Below are 15,899 nucleotides of genomic sequence, written 5' to 3'. Positions count from 1 at the left end.
GGCGGGGGAGGGGGGTGAGCGTGAAGAAATGCCGACATGACCAAAATGAGAAGCACCCTGATACGTGTAACGCACAGCTGATTTAACTTCGGAGTAAAATAAGCGACGTTCCTGCGTCACGTCGGCTGTCCTGGAGGCGAAGTGAATCAGACAGCGAAGAATATAATATGCGAATTGAAATTGGAGAGATCAAGGGCACGGATCATCCCCTTGACTTGACTCGACTGACGAGACGGGGGAAAAAAAAAAATGGCGTGCTTTCGGGCAGAAATTATAAATATTCGAATTTTCGCACGATCCAATTACGGAAAATTATGCGGTATCCATTTTCCAGCCAGGTTTTTTTTTTTTTCGTCGTGGGAAAAAATGAGGGTTCATCCATCGTCGGAGCGAGATAAAAAATTCGTTTGATAAGTGACCCTAGTGTCACTTATAAGTGAAGCTTCGCTGTTCGATCTTTGCGTTTCGTGCAATTCTGAGCCTGTCTTTATCCGTGTCTTCTCATCGTCAGATTCTCACCGATCAAATGACGCACATTTGTATTTCGGCTTATTTGGTTATTGTAAGAATCGGAATAATTTCCAGGTCTTCGCTTCTCGCCTGAATTTTGTTTCGTGGGCTGAATTGACAGCGGATTCGTCGGGAATTCAGGCTTTCATTTACACTGAGGATGATTCACGGCTACTGGAAAGATAATTCATTCGGACGACAAACGTACCCATGAGTCAATTCTCGTTTCAAGATTTAAACTGTGCTTAACGAGTGACGAAATGCTGTGAAACGACGTTCATCGCGGGATGTAAATTGTAACGAGGTTGATGTTGGTTAACGTTATCGTAAACGAAATGTTTGGGGAAAAATCACTGTTATCTTAATTTTACAATGAATTTTTAACAACTATTGTTTCGAAATGCATTGCACTGAGAGAAAAATTTCCGCGTATAGTTGAAAATCTGTATAGTTAAAATATTATAGTCGGGAAGATAATTTTTATAGTAGAATTCACCCAAATTATCGTTTGGCGCACTGTAAACACAACATCAATTTTCCCGTACACTTATATGTATATTATATTCGTACAGTGCGGTGAGCTCTGTTCTGTAGTCCTCGATAGTATAGAGTATGGTTAAATTAACTAATTTATAAACAAACTATTTACGGCTAAGTACTTGGACCACCCGAGATGATTCCTGCAACTTTTGTCATAGTTGAATGCATCGTACATAGTTTGACTCGGCTTAAATACGGTTAACGCTAATACAGTAATTATTCAGACAAGATCGTACGAACATAGTTTCAACAACTGAACATGCACCGTTGAAAATATTTGAAAATCTGCGCCACATTTACAACAAAAAATTGTAGTTGAATTACAAATTTTGTGTTGTAAAGCGAATTACCAAGCATTCTCAATAAATGTGCATTACAATTTTGTCATTTTGCTTAACTTAGTTGGAAACACGCGAAAGGGTGTTTTGAATTTACTTCATTGCTCAACTCGTATGGTAAAAGTTAACAAATTGCAATCTAAAATTTCCAAATTACAAATCGAGTTACGATAAGTTTGGCACGTTTACCGCACTAGTGTTTTAATATGATCAGGTCTTCGTTATTGTACCGTTAACCATAAAACGTTTGTCAGATGTAACCATAAATTCATAGTTCGGAACAACGTAATGCAATAAGTTCTATTAACTATAAATTCGTATCGTCCCCTGAGCGCACTACTTTTTTGTGAGTGCGATTGCGTTTTGTTTTATTACGATTTACTGAACTTCAGGCAATTCCAAAATCCCGAAATAACTTTTTTTTTCGCAGCACGAATCGTTACGATAACGTTACTAACCTCGATATGATAACATGTCGGCGGTATTGAAATTGATTGAAATTAGCCAGTATCGACTATCATGCGCAGTTATTTTTATCGTCAATTCGGGAATTCAATATCAAACGATGTTAGATACACTTGACTTTAAAAATCTATTACACACGAGGGATTAATCACTGTTGTAATCTGGTTTACACGCGTTACTGTAACCGCATGTATTCTTTGCAATATTTTGCATTCCTTGTAAACTTTTGTGTTCTTTGTAATATTTTTTTTATTCTCTACAATCCTTTGTATTTTCTGTTATCTTCTTGCAATCTCTGTGCAATCTCAGGTAATCCTTGCAATGTCTGTAATTTTCCTGCATTTCTTTGCAATCCTTGAAACCTTTGTAATTTCTTTGTAATCTGCGAAGTCTGTAATCATTTGTAATTTTCCTGCAATCCTTTGCAACCCTTGAAACCTTTGTAATTTCTTTTTAATCCCGTAATTGCCGCAATATTTTGCGATCGTTGCACTTTTTGTAATTATTTGTAATCCGTACAATGTGCGTAACCGTTTGCAATCCCGTTGTAATCCTTCTGTTAATCCCCGTACCTCTTTGTAATTTTTGCACATCTCTCATTGCAATTTCTGTAGTCGTTTGTAATCGCTTGTAACGTTTTGTAATCCTGCTGTAACGTTTGCAACTTTCCCGCAATCTTGGAAATTTTTTTTTTTCAAGATTCGCGATATTATTTCTCGGCTTTCTTCCCGCTAAGAAATTCCTACAGCTGAAAATCAATGCGCGTGCGAATAAAGTAACACAGAGGGGAGGAATTTTTTCAATTTCTCTTTCTGGGTTTCTCTTTTCTCGTTTATATCGCGAGATTGCCGCCGTTGATAGATAAAGGGCGAAAACACTCATCATATTCACCCTCGGGATAAAAAAAAAAAAAAAAAAAAAAAAAAAAAACGCGGCATTTGTGCCCAACAATTGGATTTTTTCTTTTTTCCTTTTCTTTTTCCTTTGCATTATCATGCAAACGTGCGTGTGTATCTGATTATACAAATTTTTGCAATTTGCGTAGGCCGTGTAGCGTGTTGTTCGAAACGACCACACATTCCGGTCCCTGGTTTTTCCACTTATTCATGTGAATTCAAAGTTGTGTGAACAATGCATTCCGAGCTCTTCGCGTACATATTAATACGCAACGTACAGATTCAACGTTTCAGCCTTTATTTCTCGTATAATGCAGGCATTCCACCGACTGTAAGCGGATGTGATGCGCGTTGAAGAATCATCTTGAGACGGCTCGAGGTCGTTGCTTTGATTCTCTTCGAATTAATTATCGATAACGGACTAACTTAGACCACAAATTTTATGCTTTTTACCGCATACTTACAGCTATCGTGGTCGATCATTTTTCTTGTAGATTTGCCACGTATTGCTTGGAATTTTTAACCACGTGACAACGTTCGTCAAATCGACAACTGATACATTTTTTTTTTACTTCGAAATCATCGTTCTCTAATAACGATCAAAACCACTGACATTGTTTTCACACAACGAAAAAGTTTTCTTCGCCTTATCGGTGCGCGGAAAACAAAATGGTTTAGTAATGTCCAAGAAAAGGTTTGGCACCACAAACTCATAGATTTTGTTGTGATTGCGAAATCAGATCCGCGCAGTGAAATCATTTTGTAAAGATTGAAAAGTGATTGTTTTATTGTGGTAACTGAAAAAATGATCGTTTGATTGTAATTTACGCTGCACGAATTAAGCGCCGCATTAAACAAGGACGAAGAAATATGCGATTGCGAATTGACTGGCTGATTCAATTGTATCGGATCACGAATGATTTAGTTCTGCCGATTATACTTGACCGATGCCTGGAACTCCTCCTAATAACTGCTGATCTTACTTCTCTCGCGTGAAAGGATTTTCAACGCGTCACAGAAAGTATTTTGCCACTTCATCAAAAAATTTTGTAGACTTGCGATGTAACGTATTATTCGATGGCGTTAATCGATTAATAGCTCTCGTGATTTACTAAATTTGTCTAATCTTTATCCACCGAATAGATTTAGCGAACCGTACGAAGCGATTCAGTCGAATCCACCAGAGGGTATTCAATATTTTTTTAATACCACGAAAAAAGTATCATTTCATCGATTCTGCCATTCACGACGTACGACTACAAATTGACTTCTTTTTCAAAAAGAAAAAAAAAAGCTACCACTTTTCTCTGAACGTAACGTATTGTAGCATAGATGGATTCCATTCCACGGTTTCAATATTTCTGGTATTTCATAGCTTGTTCCGCTTCACGGTTTGCCTTGTTTTTGGTACGAGTTACAAAGTAATATATCTTTCTTGCAACAAGGTCGCGATGATCAGAGAAATCAGCAATCGATATCCTGGCTCTAAATTGCCGTTATTTTTCCATCCGTCATGGATCAGTTTTTAAGTTTTCTCGAGTGCTTCGAAGCTATGGTTTTTTAAACCGCGATCGGGTGCTTATCCAAATCCTGATTCATCGTCGTCCCTGGAATAAAGCTCAGCTTTCAATATTGCAACTGGGATTATTTACACGTTATTTTTACCAGTCTTTTCTTTTCGTTTCTTGCAATTCGATATCAATTCGCGTTCCTCATGGATGGATACTCGTTCAATCCCCACGGAAGGAATGACTCGAGTGTAGGAAGTGAATCGAGGCCAGACTCCGACGATCGATACCCACCGGTAGATCATCACTATCGATCACACGAAACGAGCAGTATTTTTACCCTTCGGCGATATCACAAACCGTCGAATTGGTGAAAGCAAATATCGATTTCTTATTTTATTTCATTTTCTTTTTCTCTCTTATAGATCGAGCAACAGCTAGGTTATAAATCATTCCGCGAATTAAGATCATTTAATGTACAAGCAGTCGCAGGTATTTGGAAAAAAAAATTGATCCCCGTGCACTTTAAATAACGTGTCAAAGAATTTAGTCAAATACAAACATTGACTTGTTATAATGAACAAATAATGAGTAATTAATATCTATACGGTACATGAAAATTGCCTTAGAATTTATTTGAATTATCGAGTAATCTTCGTGTGCGTACAATTTATCGGCGTTACCAACTACTCGTGATGTTTATTCAAGCGTACGTATATTAGGCTCAAGTATGACTGACTCCTGTTCTTCGCATCATCCCGGATCTTCTATTTACTACATCACATCTAGGGATATCTGCGAATAAAAAATGATCAAGTCCACAACGACGGAATGTCTGTGACACGACGGACGTTGAAGTGCATATTTGCATAGACGAGGTTAGGCTCTTGGCTCTGGTCACACCCATCTGGTAAATCCAGGTTTTTCACAAGTGTGAAACGTCGAGAAAACAAGCGAGAGAGTGAGAGCGAGAGAGATATACATATATGTCTTATCAACCGTACGTAAATTAAAAATCAAAAAAATTACACCGAATGACTTTTCATTTAGAGTCAATCTCCCATTTAACTCGAAATCTGGTTGGTATCCTATTCTTGATTCTAAAAATCTTACGCAAAAGTGATTTCTCTACTTTCATTTACTGTGTATTAGAGTGAAACTCGAGAGTAAATACAAAAAGGGAAACAGAAAATTAAAAGCGGAAGCGTGTTCAGGGAGGTATCAAAGAGAGGAAGAAGAGGTTTCATATGGCACAAAGAATAAACACGGAATGTTAAATAAATTTCACAAAGAAATTTGCTTGTTTAATTTCGTAAGAAATATTGTTTAGTTCGTTTTAATAAAACGGTGATTTTTTTCATTATTGTTCTGCTTTTTTTTTATGGTTAAACCTTGCGTTTTGCAAGAACAATGTACGTAATGGAGGGAAATGGAAGTCATTTTTGGATTCGGTACACTCGAAAACATGACATTCAGCAAAAACGTCCCGTACCGAGAGAAATATTTATTTCCGGTTACCGGTCAGTCCTTAACTATTTTCATTTTTTACCACAATCGACAACATATACTTCTAGGTAGATAATGAAAATTAGTTTTCTAGCCGTTACCGGAAAGTCTAGTATCCGTAGCTATTCTTTCTCATTACGATCGCTGTTGCTAGTTTTTCTTGCAACCGTTGCGAAAATTTAACGCTCGTGCAAGAATAAATTGACGTTAAAGCCTTGTTTAACTAAAAAAGTAGAGTAAACCTTGCAAACTGATTTTGCGTTGCAATAACCAAAAAAGGATCGACGATATCGCAAAATGTTTACGCGTACCTCGTTTTTCGTAATTCCAACAGTATTCAAACAGTTTTTTTTAACGATACCTGTTTTGCTCAATTTTTCTAGTTACTGTATTGTAACAAATGAAATCTTTCTCAGTGCATGTGTAATCAGACCTGTGTAATCAGACAAACCGTTTTGAATTCCAGATATCAAGTACAGCTACGTGGTCGATCAGCAGCCGATTGGGAGGCTGCTGTTTCGTCAGTTCTGCCAGAACAAGAAGCCATCCTACCACCGTTACAATCTGTTCTTGGACGAGATCGAGAAGTACGAGATAGAGATGGACGAGAATCGATCGGAGGTCGGAAAAGAGCTGTTCGAGCACTACCTGAAGCACGAGGCTTCGGACGTCGTGGACGTGCTGAACGACGCGCTTATAACCCAATGCGAGGAGCGTCTGAGTCTTGGGAACAGGGAGCTCTTCGACGAGATATCCCAGAAAGTGAAGGACTTCCTTGCCGGGGAACCGTTCTCCGCGTTCCTGACTAGCTTCTACTTCTACCGGTACCTTCAATGGAAGTGGCTCGAGAGCCAGCCGGTCACCTACAAGACCTTCCGCATGTACCGAGTCCTGGGTAAGGGTGGTTTCGGCGAGGTCTGCGCCTGCCAGGTTAGAGCCACGGGGAAGATGTACGCCTGCAAGAAACTCGAGAAGAAGCGTATCAAGAAACGGAAGGGCGAGGCGATGGTACTTGTCGAGAAGAACATACTCCAGAAGATAAACTCCAAGTTCGTTGTGTCTCTGGCCTACGCCTACGCGACCAAGGACGCCCTCTGTCTCGTCCTGACCATCATGAACGGCGGTGACTTGAAGTTTCACATATACAACATGGGCGGCGATCCGGGCTTCGATGTGAACCGGGCCAGGTTCTACGCCGCGGAAGTCGTCTGCGGTCTCGACCACCTTCACCTTCAAGGCATCGTTTACCGCGACTGCAAGCCCGAGAATATACTCCTCGACGATCACGGACACGTAAGGATTTCCGACCTTGGACTAGCGGTCGAGATCATGGAGGGTGACATGGTCAAGGGTAGAGTCGGAACCGTCGGCTACATGGCTCCCGAGGTCATCGACAACGAGAAGTACACCTATTCGCCGGACTGGTTCAGCTTCGGGTGCCTTTTGTACGAGATGATCGAAGGCCAGGCACCGTTCAGGGCCCGGAAGGAGAAGGTGAAACGCGAGGAGGTCGACCGCAGGGTCAAGGAGGACCAGGAGAAGTACTCGCACAAGTTTACGGAGGAGGCGAAAAGCCTCTGTCAGCAGTTGCTTAAAAAGAATCCCAAGTCAAGGCTCGGCTCGAAATGCGGAAGGCATGGATCCAAGGAGGTCAAACTTCACAGCTTCTTCCAGTGTCTGAATTGGAAGAGGGTTGAAGCTGGGATGTGGGAACCGCCTTTCGTGCCTGACGTGAGTACATCCTTTTACGAAACGGGATAAGGGTCCTTTTCTTTTCTCAACCTAGTTTGCTTGCAATCGAGTCCATCCTGGTATAACCACTTTCGTGGAAATCCCTGGAAAGTCACGGGAACTTAAGAAATGTCTTAAATAACTGTCAACGAAAGAACCAGAGGTGTGTACTTCAACGATTTTTTCATTCTGCGACGAGGTGTTTATCACTCGTGAAATTTGACGCACGCTTTTCCGGAAACCTTTCTAAATCCCTTGAAATCTTCTGTAATCTTTGAAATCTTTTGAAATCTTATGAAATCTATTGATAGTATCTTCAGAAATATTTCGAAATCTCTGAAATCTCTTGACAATATCTTCAGAAATATTTTGAAATCGCTGAGATCTCTTGCAGTTCTTTGAACTTTGCTTCAAGTCTGTTTAAATCTTTGAAATTTTTGAAATCTCTGAAATTTTTTTTTTTTTTTCAATCTTGAAATCCCATGTAGTCTCTTGTAATCTCTTGAAATCCCTTCAAATCTCTGAAATCTCTCGCAATCCTTCGAAATTTGTTGAAGTCTGTTGAAATCTTTGAAGTCTCTGAAATTTTTTTTGTTTTTTTTTTTTTTAACCTTTTGAAATCCAGTGTAGTCTCTTACGATCTTTTGAAATCCTTTCATATCTCTAAAATCTTTTGAAGTTTTTGTAATCTTGAAACAAGGTGTACATCAAATCGATGCGCAATCAACCCCTCGTTCTGCGATATGTTTTACAGCATCGAAAAATATAGTGTGCTTATATTTTTTTACGTGCCAAATACGACGCGCGAAGGGTAAAAATCACCTATAAAGTTTAGCACCAAAATCGAAGATTTTTCGACAATGATGCAACTTTTTTTTACAAACCGAATTCAGCATCAACAAACGATAATATCTGCAGTTTTTTTATCCTCCGAGAAGGAAATTTTATAGTTCGTTTTTACTCGCAAAAACAGTCAAATTGGTACGTATGAAAATATGCGCTGAATCTTATTTGATCTACTGAAACACGTCGGAGTGTAGAGAAAATCCACAAATCACGTTTCTCGTTTAGTATAGAAATCAGTGTTGAACAACGACTCCTCTCGACGTATTTAAAAATTTACCCAATCGGTAATGACACCTTGCAGCCGCATGCCGTTTACGCTAAGGACGTTCTGGACATCGAGCAATTCTCCACTGTCAAGGGTGTCAACTTGGACGCAACCGACGACACTTTTTACAGCAAATTTAATACCGGGAGTGTCTCGATTCCGTGGCAGAATGAGGTAAGAAATACATTTAGTTACGGTCGTAAGAAATAAAATAGCAGAACTAATAAAGATGTCGTTATATATCGTTCCGCATTATTCAAGGTTTCGCATCGCGTAGAAAACTTCATCAAACATTTTTAGGAAACTCTTTTCAAGAAATGTATTTCTTCTCTGAGAAAATTTTTTATCCGAAAGTCATGGGTTTTACAAACTTTTTATAACGTTACGCAGAGTTTTTCCGTAGATTTCGTGCAACTCGACGGGTTTTTATGGATTCCATCGAGACCTCATGAATTTCAACCGACTTCAAAGAGTTGTGCGTTACAGTACATTGCACGTGTATTCGACAGGCATCATTTTGCCGACCCTAAATTTTTCACGACTCGACGTCAAAAGAATAACTCAAGTGTTCGCTATTTGTATAATCCGAGTGTTTTATCAAAAATCGTTACGTCAACTTTTCAAAGCATCCCTCTACGAGAACGTAAAATAATATGCATTGTCTTCAATTTTTTTTCTTTTTTTTTGTTCATTGTTGCTGTACAGTCCACATTTCAGAGTCTCGAAAGTAATAAAAATTTCTTGATTAATGCATGTGATGTCGGAGTAAAAATAGTAATATAAAAATTGTTTAAAATTCGAACTGTCAGTAACAGTGATAAGAAATCTATCAATCAATACACTTTGGGTAACTTTGCACACTTCTTGAGTACCTTGTATTTCTCATTGACCGTGTTGTTCTTCCGAGCCACGAAAGCAGAGTGAGATATTATTTTCATACGATCCAAACTGAGTTTTATCGAGAGTTAAAATACCCATTCGCAAAACAAATTCCTCGAACACTGTGCGGGGTTTAAAAATCTTCGAAGATCGAGATTTATAGTAATCTTATATTTGCAATAGGTACCGTGGAACATCTGCGAAACTCAAGTGGTTACAAGTACTTTATCGATGCCTGTAGGCGATTTACTACGGACGTCATCTCGCGTAAGAAGTCATTATGACTATGCGTATATATATATATATAAAAAATAAAAAAAAAAAATAAAAAACCACGAAACTAAAACCAGTTGTGAACACGTAGTAATCAAGAAATTTGAAAGTTGAAGTATGGAGTCAAGTAAATGTTCACATGGAGTGAAAAAAAAAAAATTATTGCAGCGCGTATAACCGCGAGAATTGACCTCCCATCTAATCATAATCTCGAAACCACAGGCAGCGAGAAAAATAAGCGTATTGACGTCAACGGAAACTGAATTTTATCGCAATCTTAACACGGGAAACGTGAGCGCGTAGTTTTTAAAAAGATTTCTTAAAACGATTCGTGTTACCGCGAACGAAATTATACGCATGGTAATGAATAGATTTTTTTTTTTTCTCTATGTGACTCCATTGTCGCCTGAGGTCCTTTTGTAGAGTTTCAATCCTTACCGCAATTCAGAACCAGATGTCTCTTCGCATCGGGTTTGCTTATTGTACGTACAATAAGAGACAGAAGTTGCGCGTTACAATAAGTAGAAGCTGTATAAAGCTCTAGCTCCGGTGTTTGTGACGTGACGTAGCATTGATTCTTTACTTTTCACCTAACTGCGATACATCCCCATTGTACGAACATATAAATCGACCGATTGTTCCACTCGGTGTGGCGATGCTGCAGTCTTCACGTCAATACCAATTTCCGTATCCTTTCTTTTCGCAGATGATAGAGACCGAATGCTTCAAGGAGTTGAACGTTCTAGGACCAGACAACACCCCGACTCCGGATCTCCTGATCAATCATTCGCCACCTAGCAACGAGAACAGAGGATGCTTTCCGTTTCGAAGAAAGGTAGGGAACCGAATCATTCGAGTCCCGCCAGTCTCTTCACGTTACAGAAAGGAAACGTTTTTACTGGAAAATGTCCTCATGTTGGCGCCATTTTATCACCACATAACCTAAGTTTTTTTGTTTTAATGGAAACGGATGGTAATTTTTGAGGTTTCACATTACTCATGTCTATTAAACATAATCAATAGTTTATCCGTTCTACCATCCACGTACGAAAAAACACTGTCAACGGTCACCGGTCAACCTGGTTGCATTAGTTCAATTTTTTCCCACCAGATGACGCATTGCAAATTTATAATCGTATTACTCGCCTTGTCCACTTTTGCCACTTTTCCTCTCGCATACCGATTTTCAATAGCGAATAGATATCTATGCAGATTGTATGGGTTCGGGTTCTGGAATTCAGAAGACGCCATCTGGTGGCAGTGAAATATGTCACAATAATTGGGTCGTATTTAATTATAAAAGCAGTTTTTTATCGTACATTTTATGCCACACACATTCAATGCAACAAAATAAAAGTCCGTTAGCTTGCACGGTATTTTCTGTGCCTTGATACGCGTGAGATTCAACTAAAAGAATCAGCTGACTAATTACTTCCGACGCCATTTTGTCCCAACGACGACCGTGTGATCATGCTAGATAATTATGTTGTTATCTTGAATGTTTTTCCGTTGTACAAAACCTCAGAGCGGATGTAACAAAGATTATGAGAATAGGTGTTTGCATGTCGCAAAAACTGTTTACATTTCTCGCTCTCTAATATCATTCGGTAGATCTCTTGATTACCGACTCTTGATTGGCACTTTATAGCTGTGTATTCTGGACAAATATCCCCTCGATTGTCGAGACTAAGGGTGTTGCTTGTATATTTCAGAAGAAGCAAAGCGCCAGGACCCGTGAAATACCCGTCTCCGAGTGTTATCTTCTCGAGCTATCGCAGAACCAGATCTCGGAGATGCCGGCCAGCTGATCCCGGATGAATTCGGGATTATTGGAAACATCGACACCGTCGGCTCGCCGGCACCCGCGTTGCTGCCTCTAACTATATTAGGCGGGGAAATAGTAAGTCTCGGATCCAGCGCGGCGCGGCGCGGCGCCCTGTTGCAAGTCGAAATAACAGCACTATTGGTAAAGTGCACGCTGGGTAATCCATACATCATACCAACTACGAAGACGGTTCCACGTCTCGACGGACACCGATATCAAGACCATACGCGACGTTGCCAAAAGGACACTTCGAACAACAAGGAACGATGCCAGGCGCCAATGGAACAGAAAAAAAACAAACAACTACCGTTGTCTTTGGTACAAAACATCCTCAGGCCGGATTGAGCCGGGCTTGTAGAGTTCACTGACATTAATTTACTTTAATTAACGGTAAAACAAATGAATAATCGCAAGAGGAAACAAATGAGTGATGACAAAGACCGATAGAGCAGCTCTCAAATTATCTTGTCAAAAAAAAAAAGGGAATTACGTGACGAATAATATTTTTCTATTGTACAATATATTTCTCTCCATTTTTTTTTTTTTACCATCAAAAGACGCCATCTGGTAGCAGGAAGCTTATTACTTCTAATAGGTCTGTATTTGATTGTGAAAGTTATTTTTTAACCGGTATTATTCCCTTTATCAACTTAATGTAACAAAAGAAACGTGTAATCATTTGCACGGAGATTTTTAATGCCCGTTTGTATTCGTACTATTGACCTAAAACCATCAGCTGATAAGCCAGTTGCGGCGCCATATTGCTTTAGCCACACCCATTATTTTTTGGGATTCCAGATTTGAGAGCGTTATTTCTGTGCTTGGAATATCACGAACGATATTCATTGTTGCGCCACTGTCTTTCAGATATTTGCACCAACAACTCTTCCCTCTCTCTAACTTCCCATTTTTCAAATAACCGTTACCTCGCGGTTGAAAGAAGACTGCGAAAACCGCGATCTCGGATTCTTTCGAAGTCCAGATAAAAACTTACTATGCAAATGAATGATGATCATCGCCTGAACCACGGCATTTAACGGCCCTACGAATCAAGCCAATCAATTAAAAACAGAACGTATTTTCGCACATTCACCTCGTTAATATGGATAAATTCTGACGTCGGAATGCCATTTAATGTGATCAAGTATCCAGCTGTAATAATCGCACTTATATATAATATATTTGTTCGTATAAAAATTGAAGGTCTGAAAAACTCAAATTAGTCATTTAAGGCTTTCTTCACGAGAGACAATTAGATAATAAGTTTAGAATAGCATTAATTTTGAAACGTAAATATTGTTATTTCTCAGGCCATTTGCGGATACTGAAGAGTCGCATGCCGATGCGTTTCTGCCGGTCGAACGACTTTTGGAACTGACCAATTGCTGAATTTCATCTCCAACAGTAGTAAATGAGAATTATAAACACCGAGTGATTCGTTCAAAATAATACAAGGTGATAATCTCGTAGCTGCAGTTTCAGCGAAAGTTAGAATCTTGAAAAAGAGCGATCAGTTTTTCAATCTCTGTAACTTTCGTCTTCGATGTACAGTTTTCACAGTTAAATATCTAATCTGGGTTTGACGTTGCAGACGAAACTTTGATCCGTTCGAAAGTTGAATTAGAAAAACTACGAATCGTGGTCAGTTCCCAAAAGCGGCTTGTTCGACGGAGGCAAAACCGAGTCTTGTGCGTACGCTGAGAATTATAATTATAAAGACATAGCTCTCTTAAGTTAAATGGTCAAGAGATTGCAATAGCCTTTAAGATTTATTACCAACGGTACTACCAAAACAGTTTTGAATCTCATACCTTTTTCTATTACGTGACTTTCTCAAGTTATTTTACCGTTGTGTTATTACAGAAAGTAGTTTAATGCACACTTTAAGATTACTTCATCATTGAAAATTAGCAACGTCAACATTGGATTCATCAAACGCATTCTATTATGTAAAAAAAAAAAAAGCCAAAGCACCATTCAAAATGCCATTTTGGCTTTCACACCGAACAGTCGGACCTCAAAGATCGTACAATCTGAAGTTTACCGCTTTTTTACGGTGAATTGTTGTAGCTATTATCTTATTTCGCATATGGTTGCCCAAAAATTGCTACTGTAATTAAAACTTGAACTGTTCGATATCAGAGATGAAAAACAATTTCATAGTCCATTTTATTATGCCTGGGAACTTTGCAATAAAAGTCTTGAGTTATATTAATAAAAACCTATACAGGGGAAATAAGCAAGAGGCATAAGATGTTTAATGTTTAATTTTTTTTTTTTTTTTTTTTTCCCCTTCCAATCGGTAACGGAGTCGTAAAAAAATCATTAAAATTCAATCAAAATAACGAGTGATTTGTGAACTTGAAGTGCAGTTTAATCTTCGAGAATTTTTTGAATTGTTTCAATGTACAAATTAATGACGAAAGAAATTTATTATTTATTCGAAACTAATGACTAGCGCATCCTCTAGGATTTGATATAAATATGACAGATATTTTTATTATTATTTATGATTAATTAAAGCATCAGTTTGACTATTGCCTACTGATAGTGTACATTGCTGGCAATTTTTTTTTTTTTTTTTTTATTTTCTACTGCAAATTTAGTTTTTCCTCGCGGCTTACCTGCCAGGTATATGAAATATAGACCGAAATATGCCAAACTATTATTATTATTATTGTTGTTATTGTTATTATTATTATCATTATTATTATCATCATTATAATTATACAATATGCATTAGTTGAAAATATAAATTCTAAAAATTTACATCGAATGCCAAAAAATTTAGGAAAATTGTGAATATTTCGTAAATAAAGAAACTCACGAAGGAACATTCAAAGCATTTGAGAATGTGTGTCGCGTACACCAGAAAACTGAACGACATTTCATTTAACGTACCTTAAAATATTGGCGTGCGTACAAGAAGGGATCTACTTCGAAGTATCCTATAGTACCTCATTAAAGAATTGTATTATACGACAGTGATGAATCGAATTGTATGAAAAGAAGGATATGTCTCACAAGGTGATTAGGGTTAGAATGCATTCTTGATCTTGAATATTATAATATACGTTATAGATATTTTTTTTTCCCCCCTGTTTACTGTAGTTTCTTCTACCGGCCTCCTATACTATTGAGATACTCCGCGCACAAGGTTTAACTGTGTATTAGTGATATAAATTATATACATACATATATATATATATATATAAAAAAATACACTCACGCACTTACCACTCACACACAAAAAATAATTTAATTTTATTCGATTAATTTAACTGTTAAGCTCGAATCGAATAACTGTGTACATCTGTCTCGAGACACGGACGATTATTTTATAAAATTGACGTGTTTACTCAAAACAGAAGAAGAATTAGGGAAAAGTAACGTGAAACGTTGCGAAATGAAAAAGCGTACGGTGCAATTTCTTTTTATTATTGTTGTTTTTATTATTATTTTCTTTCTTTCGATTTATTTTTTTTTTCTCTCTCTCTCATATCATTCAATTTTATTTCTGTTGAAATTATTTAAAAAAAAAAAAACACGTGTGTATATTTTTATCAATCGTTAATATTAATAAGTACTACGTACGCGTTGATTGTTTTTGCCCATTTTGATTAAGGATTTACTTTATTTTTTTAATACGAGAAGGACGAGAGTGCGTGCATGCTTTGTATTATGCGACTCGTAAAAAATCGCTTAGGATCTTACATTAGACGTGTGTGTTTTGTGAAATCCACATAAACCCCATATAGGAAGAAAGAATTGTTGCTAATGGATATATGAAAATTGTGAAACCCGAGTTCTATCGGTAATGTTAAAATTGTAAATAACGAGCATGATGAATTAGTGTTTGACGTGAGAAGTACGAGTAAAAAATAAAAGTTATAAAAAAAAAGAAGAAAAGAAAAAGAAAAAAAAATACGGAAACAATAATAATCATAATAATCAATAATAAAATAAAAACAATTTACGATTAACCGAACGTGTGTCTCTTGCTCAAATTCTATGATTTATACTTTTGAATGAATTTAAATTTAACAATTTAATATTGATTGCGAAGGATAAAAAAATAATATCACAGGAATCTCCGTAAAAATATTCAAAACGTCGTGTCACAAGGTTTTTTTTTTTTTTTTTTTTTTTTTTTATTCTCTGTTTCGCGGGTTATTAATTTTTCGAATATTTACAATTTTGTCAGAACGTTATTAACGGATTATACGTTTATATACATACACATACATTTGCAAGGGTATATATACATATATATATTCATCTGATCAATTATTCACGGGTCAACCAAATATCATTCCA

At 37.6% G+C, this 15,899-nt stretch overlaps 1 protein-coding gene across 8 annotated transcripts in view; it reads left to right on the top strand.

Annotated features, from left to right (window-relative positions):
* Positions 1 to 13,604, top strand: part of Gprk2 (G protein-coupled receptor kinase 2) — a 30,386-nt gene extending 16,782 nt beyond the window's left edge. For 6 of the 8 annotated variants that reach the window (XM_046634075.2, XM_046634073.2, XM_046634076.2 and 3 more), the window contains 4 exons: positions 6,230 to 7,494; positions 8,642 to 8,779; positions 10,464 to 10,592; positions 11,470 to 13,604. In XM_046634075.2, the coding sequence (XP_046490031.1) occupies positions 6,230 to 7,494; positions 8,642 to 8,779; positions 10,464 to 10,592; positions 11,470 to 11,565 (1,628 nt within the window). In that variant the 3' untranslated portion in view covers positions 11,566 to 13,604. Of the gene's footprint in view, positions 1 to 6,229; positions 7,495 to 8,565; positions 8,780 to 10,463; positions 10,593 to 11,469 lie in introns of those variants that run through there. The other 2 variants (XM_046634079.2, XM_046634077.2) reach the window with 2 other exon arrangements.
* The last annotated feature ends 2,295 nt before the right edge of the window (positions 13,605 to 15,899 follow it).

The sequence above is a fragment of the Neodiprion pinetum genome, chromosome 7 (assembly GCF_021155775.2).
Source record: "Neodiprion pinetum isolate iyNeoPine1 chromosome 7, iyNeoPine1.2, whole genome shotgun sequence".
Classification (NCBI taxonomy): domain Eukaryota; kingdom Metazoa; phylum Arthropoda; class Insecta; order Hymenoptera; family Diprionidae; genus Neodiprion; species Neodiprion pinetum.
Note: the sequence above shows the minus strand (reverse complement) of the source record. Positions and strands in the feature narration are given on the sequence as shown.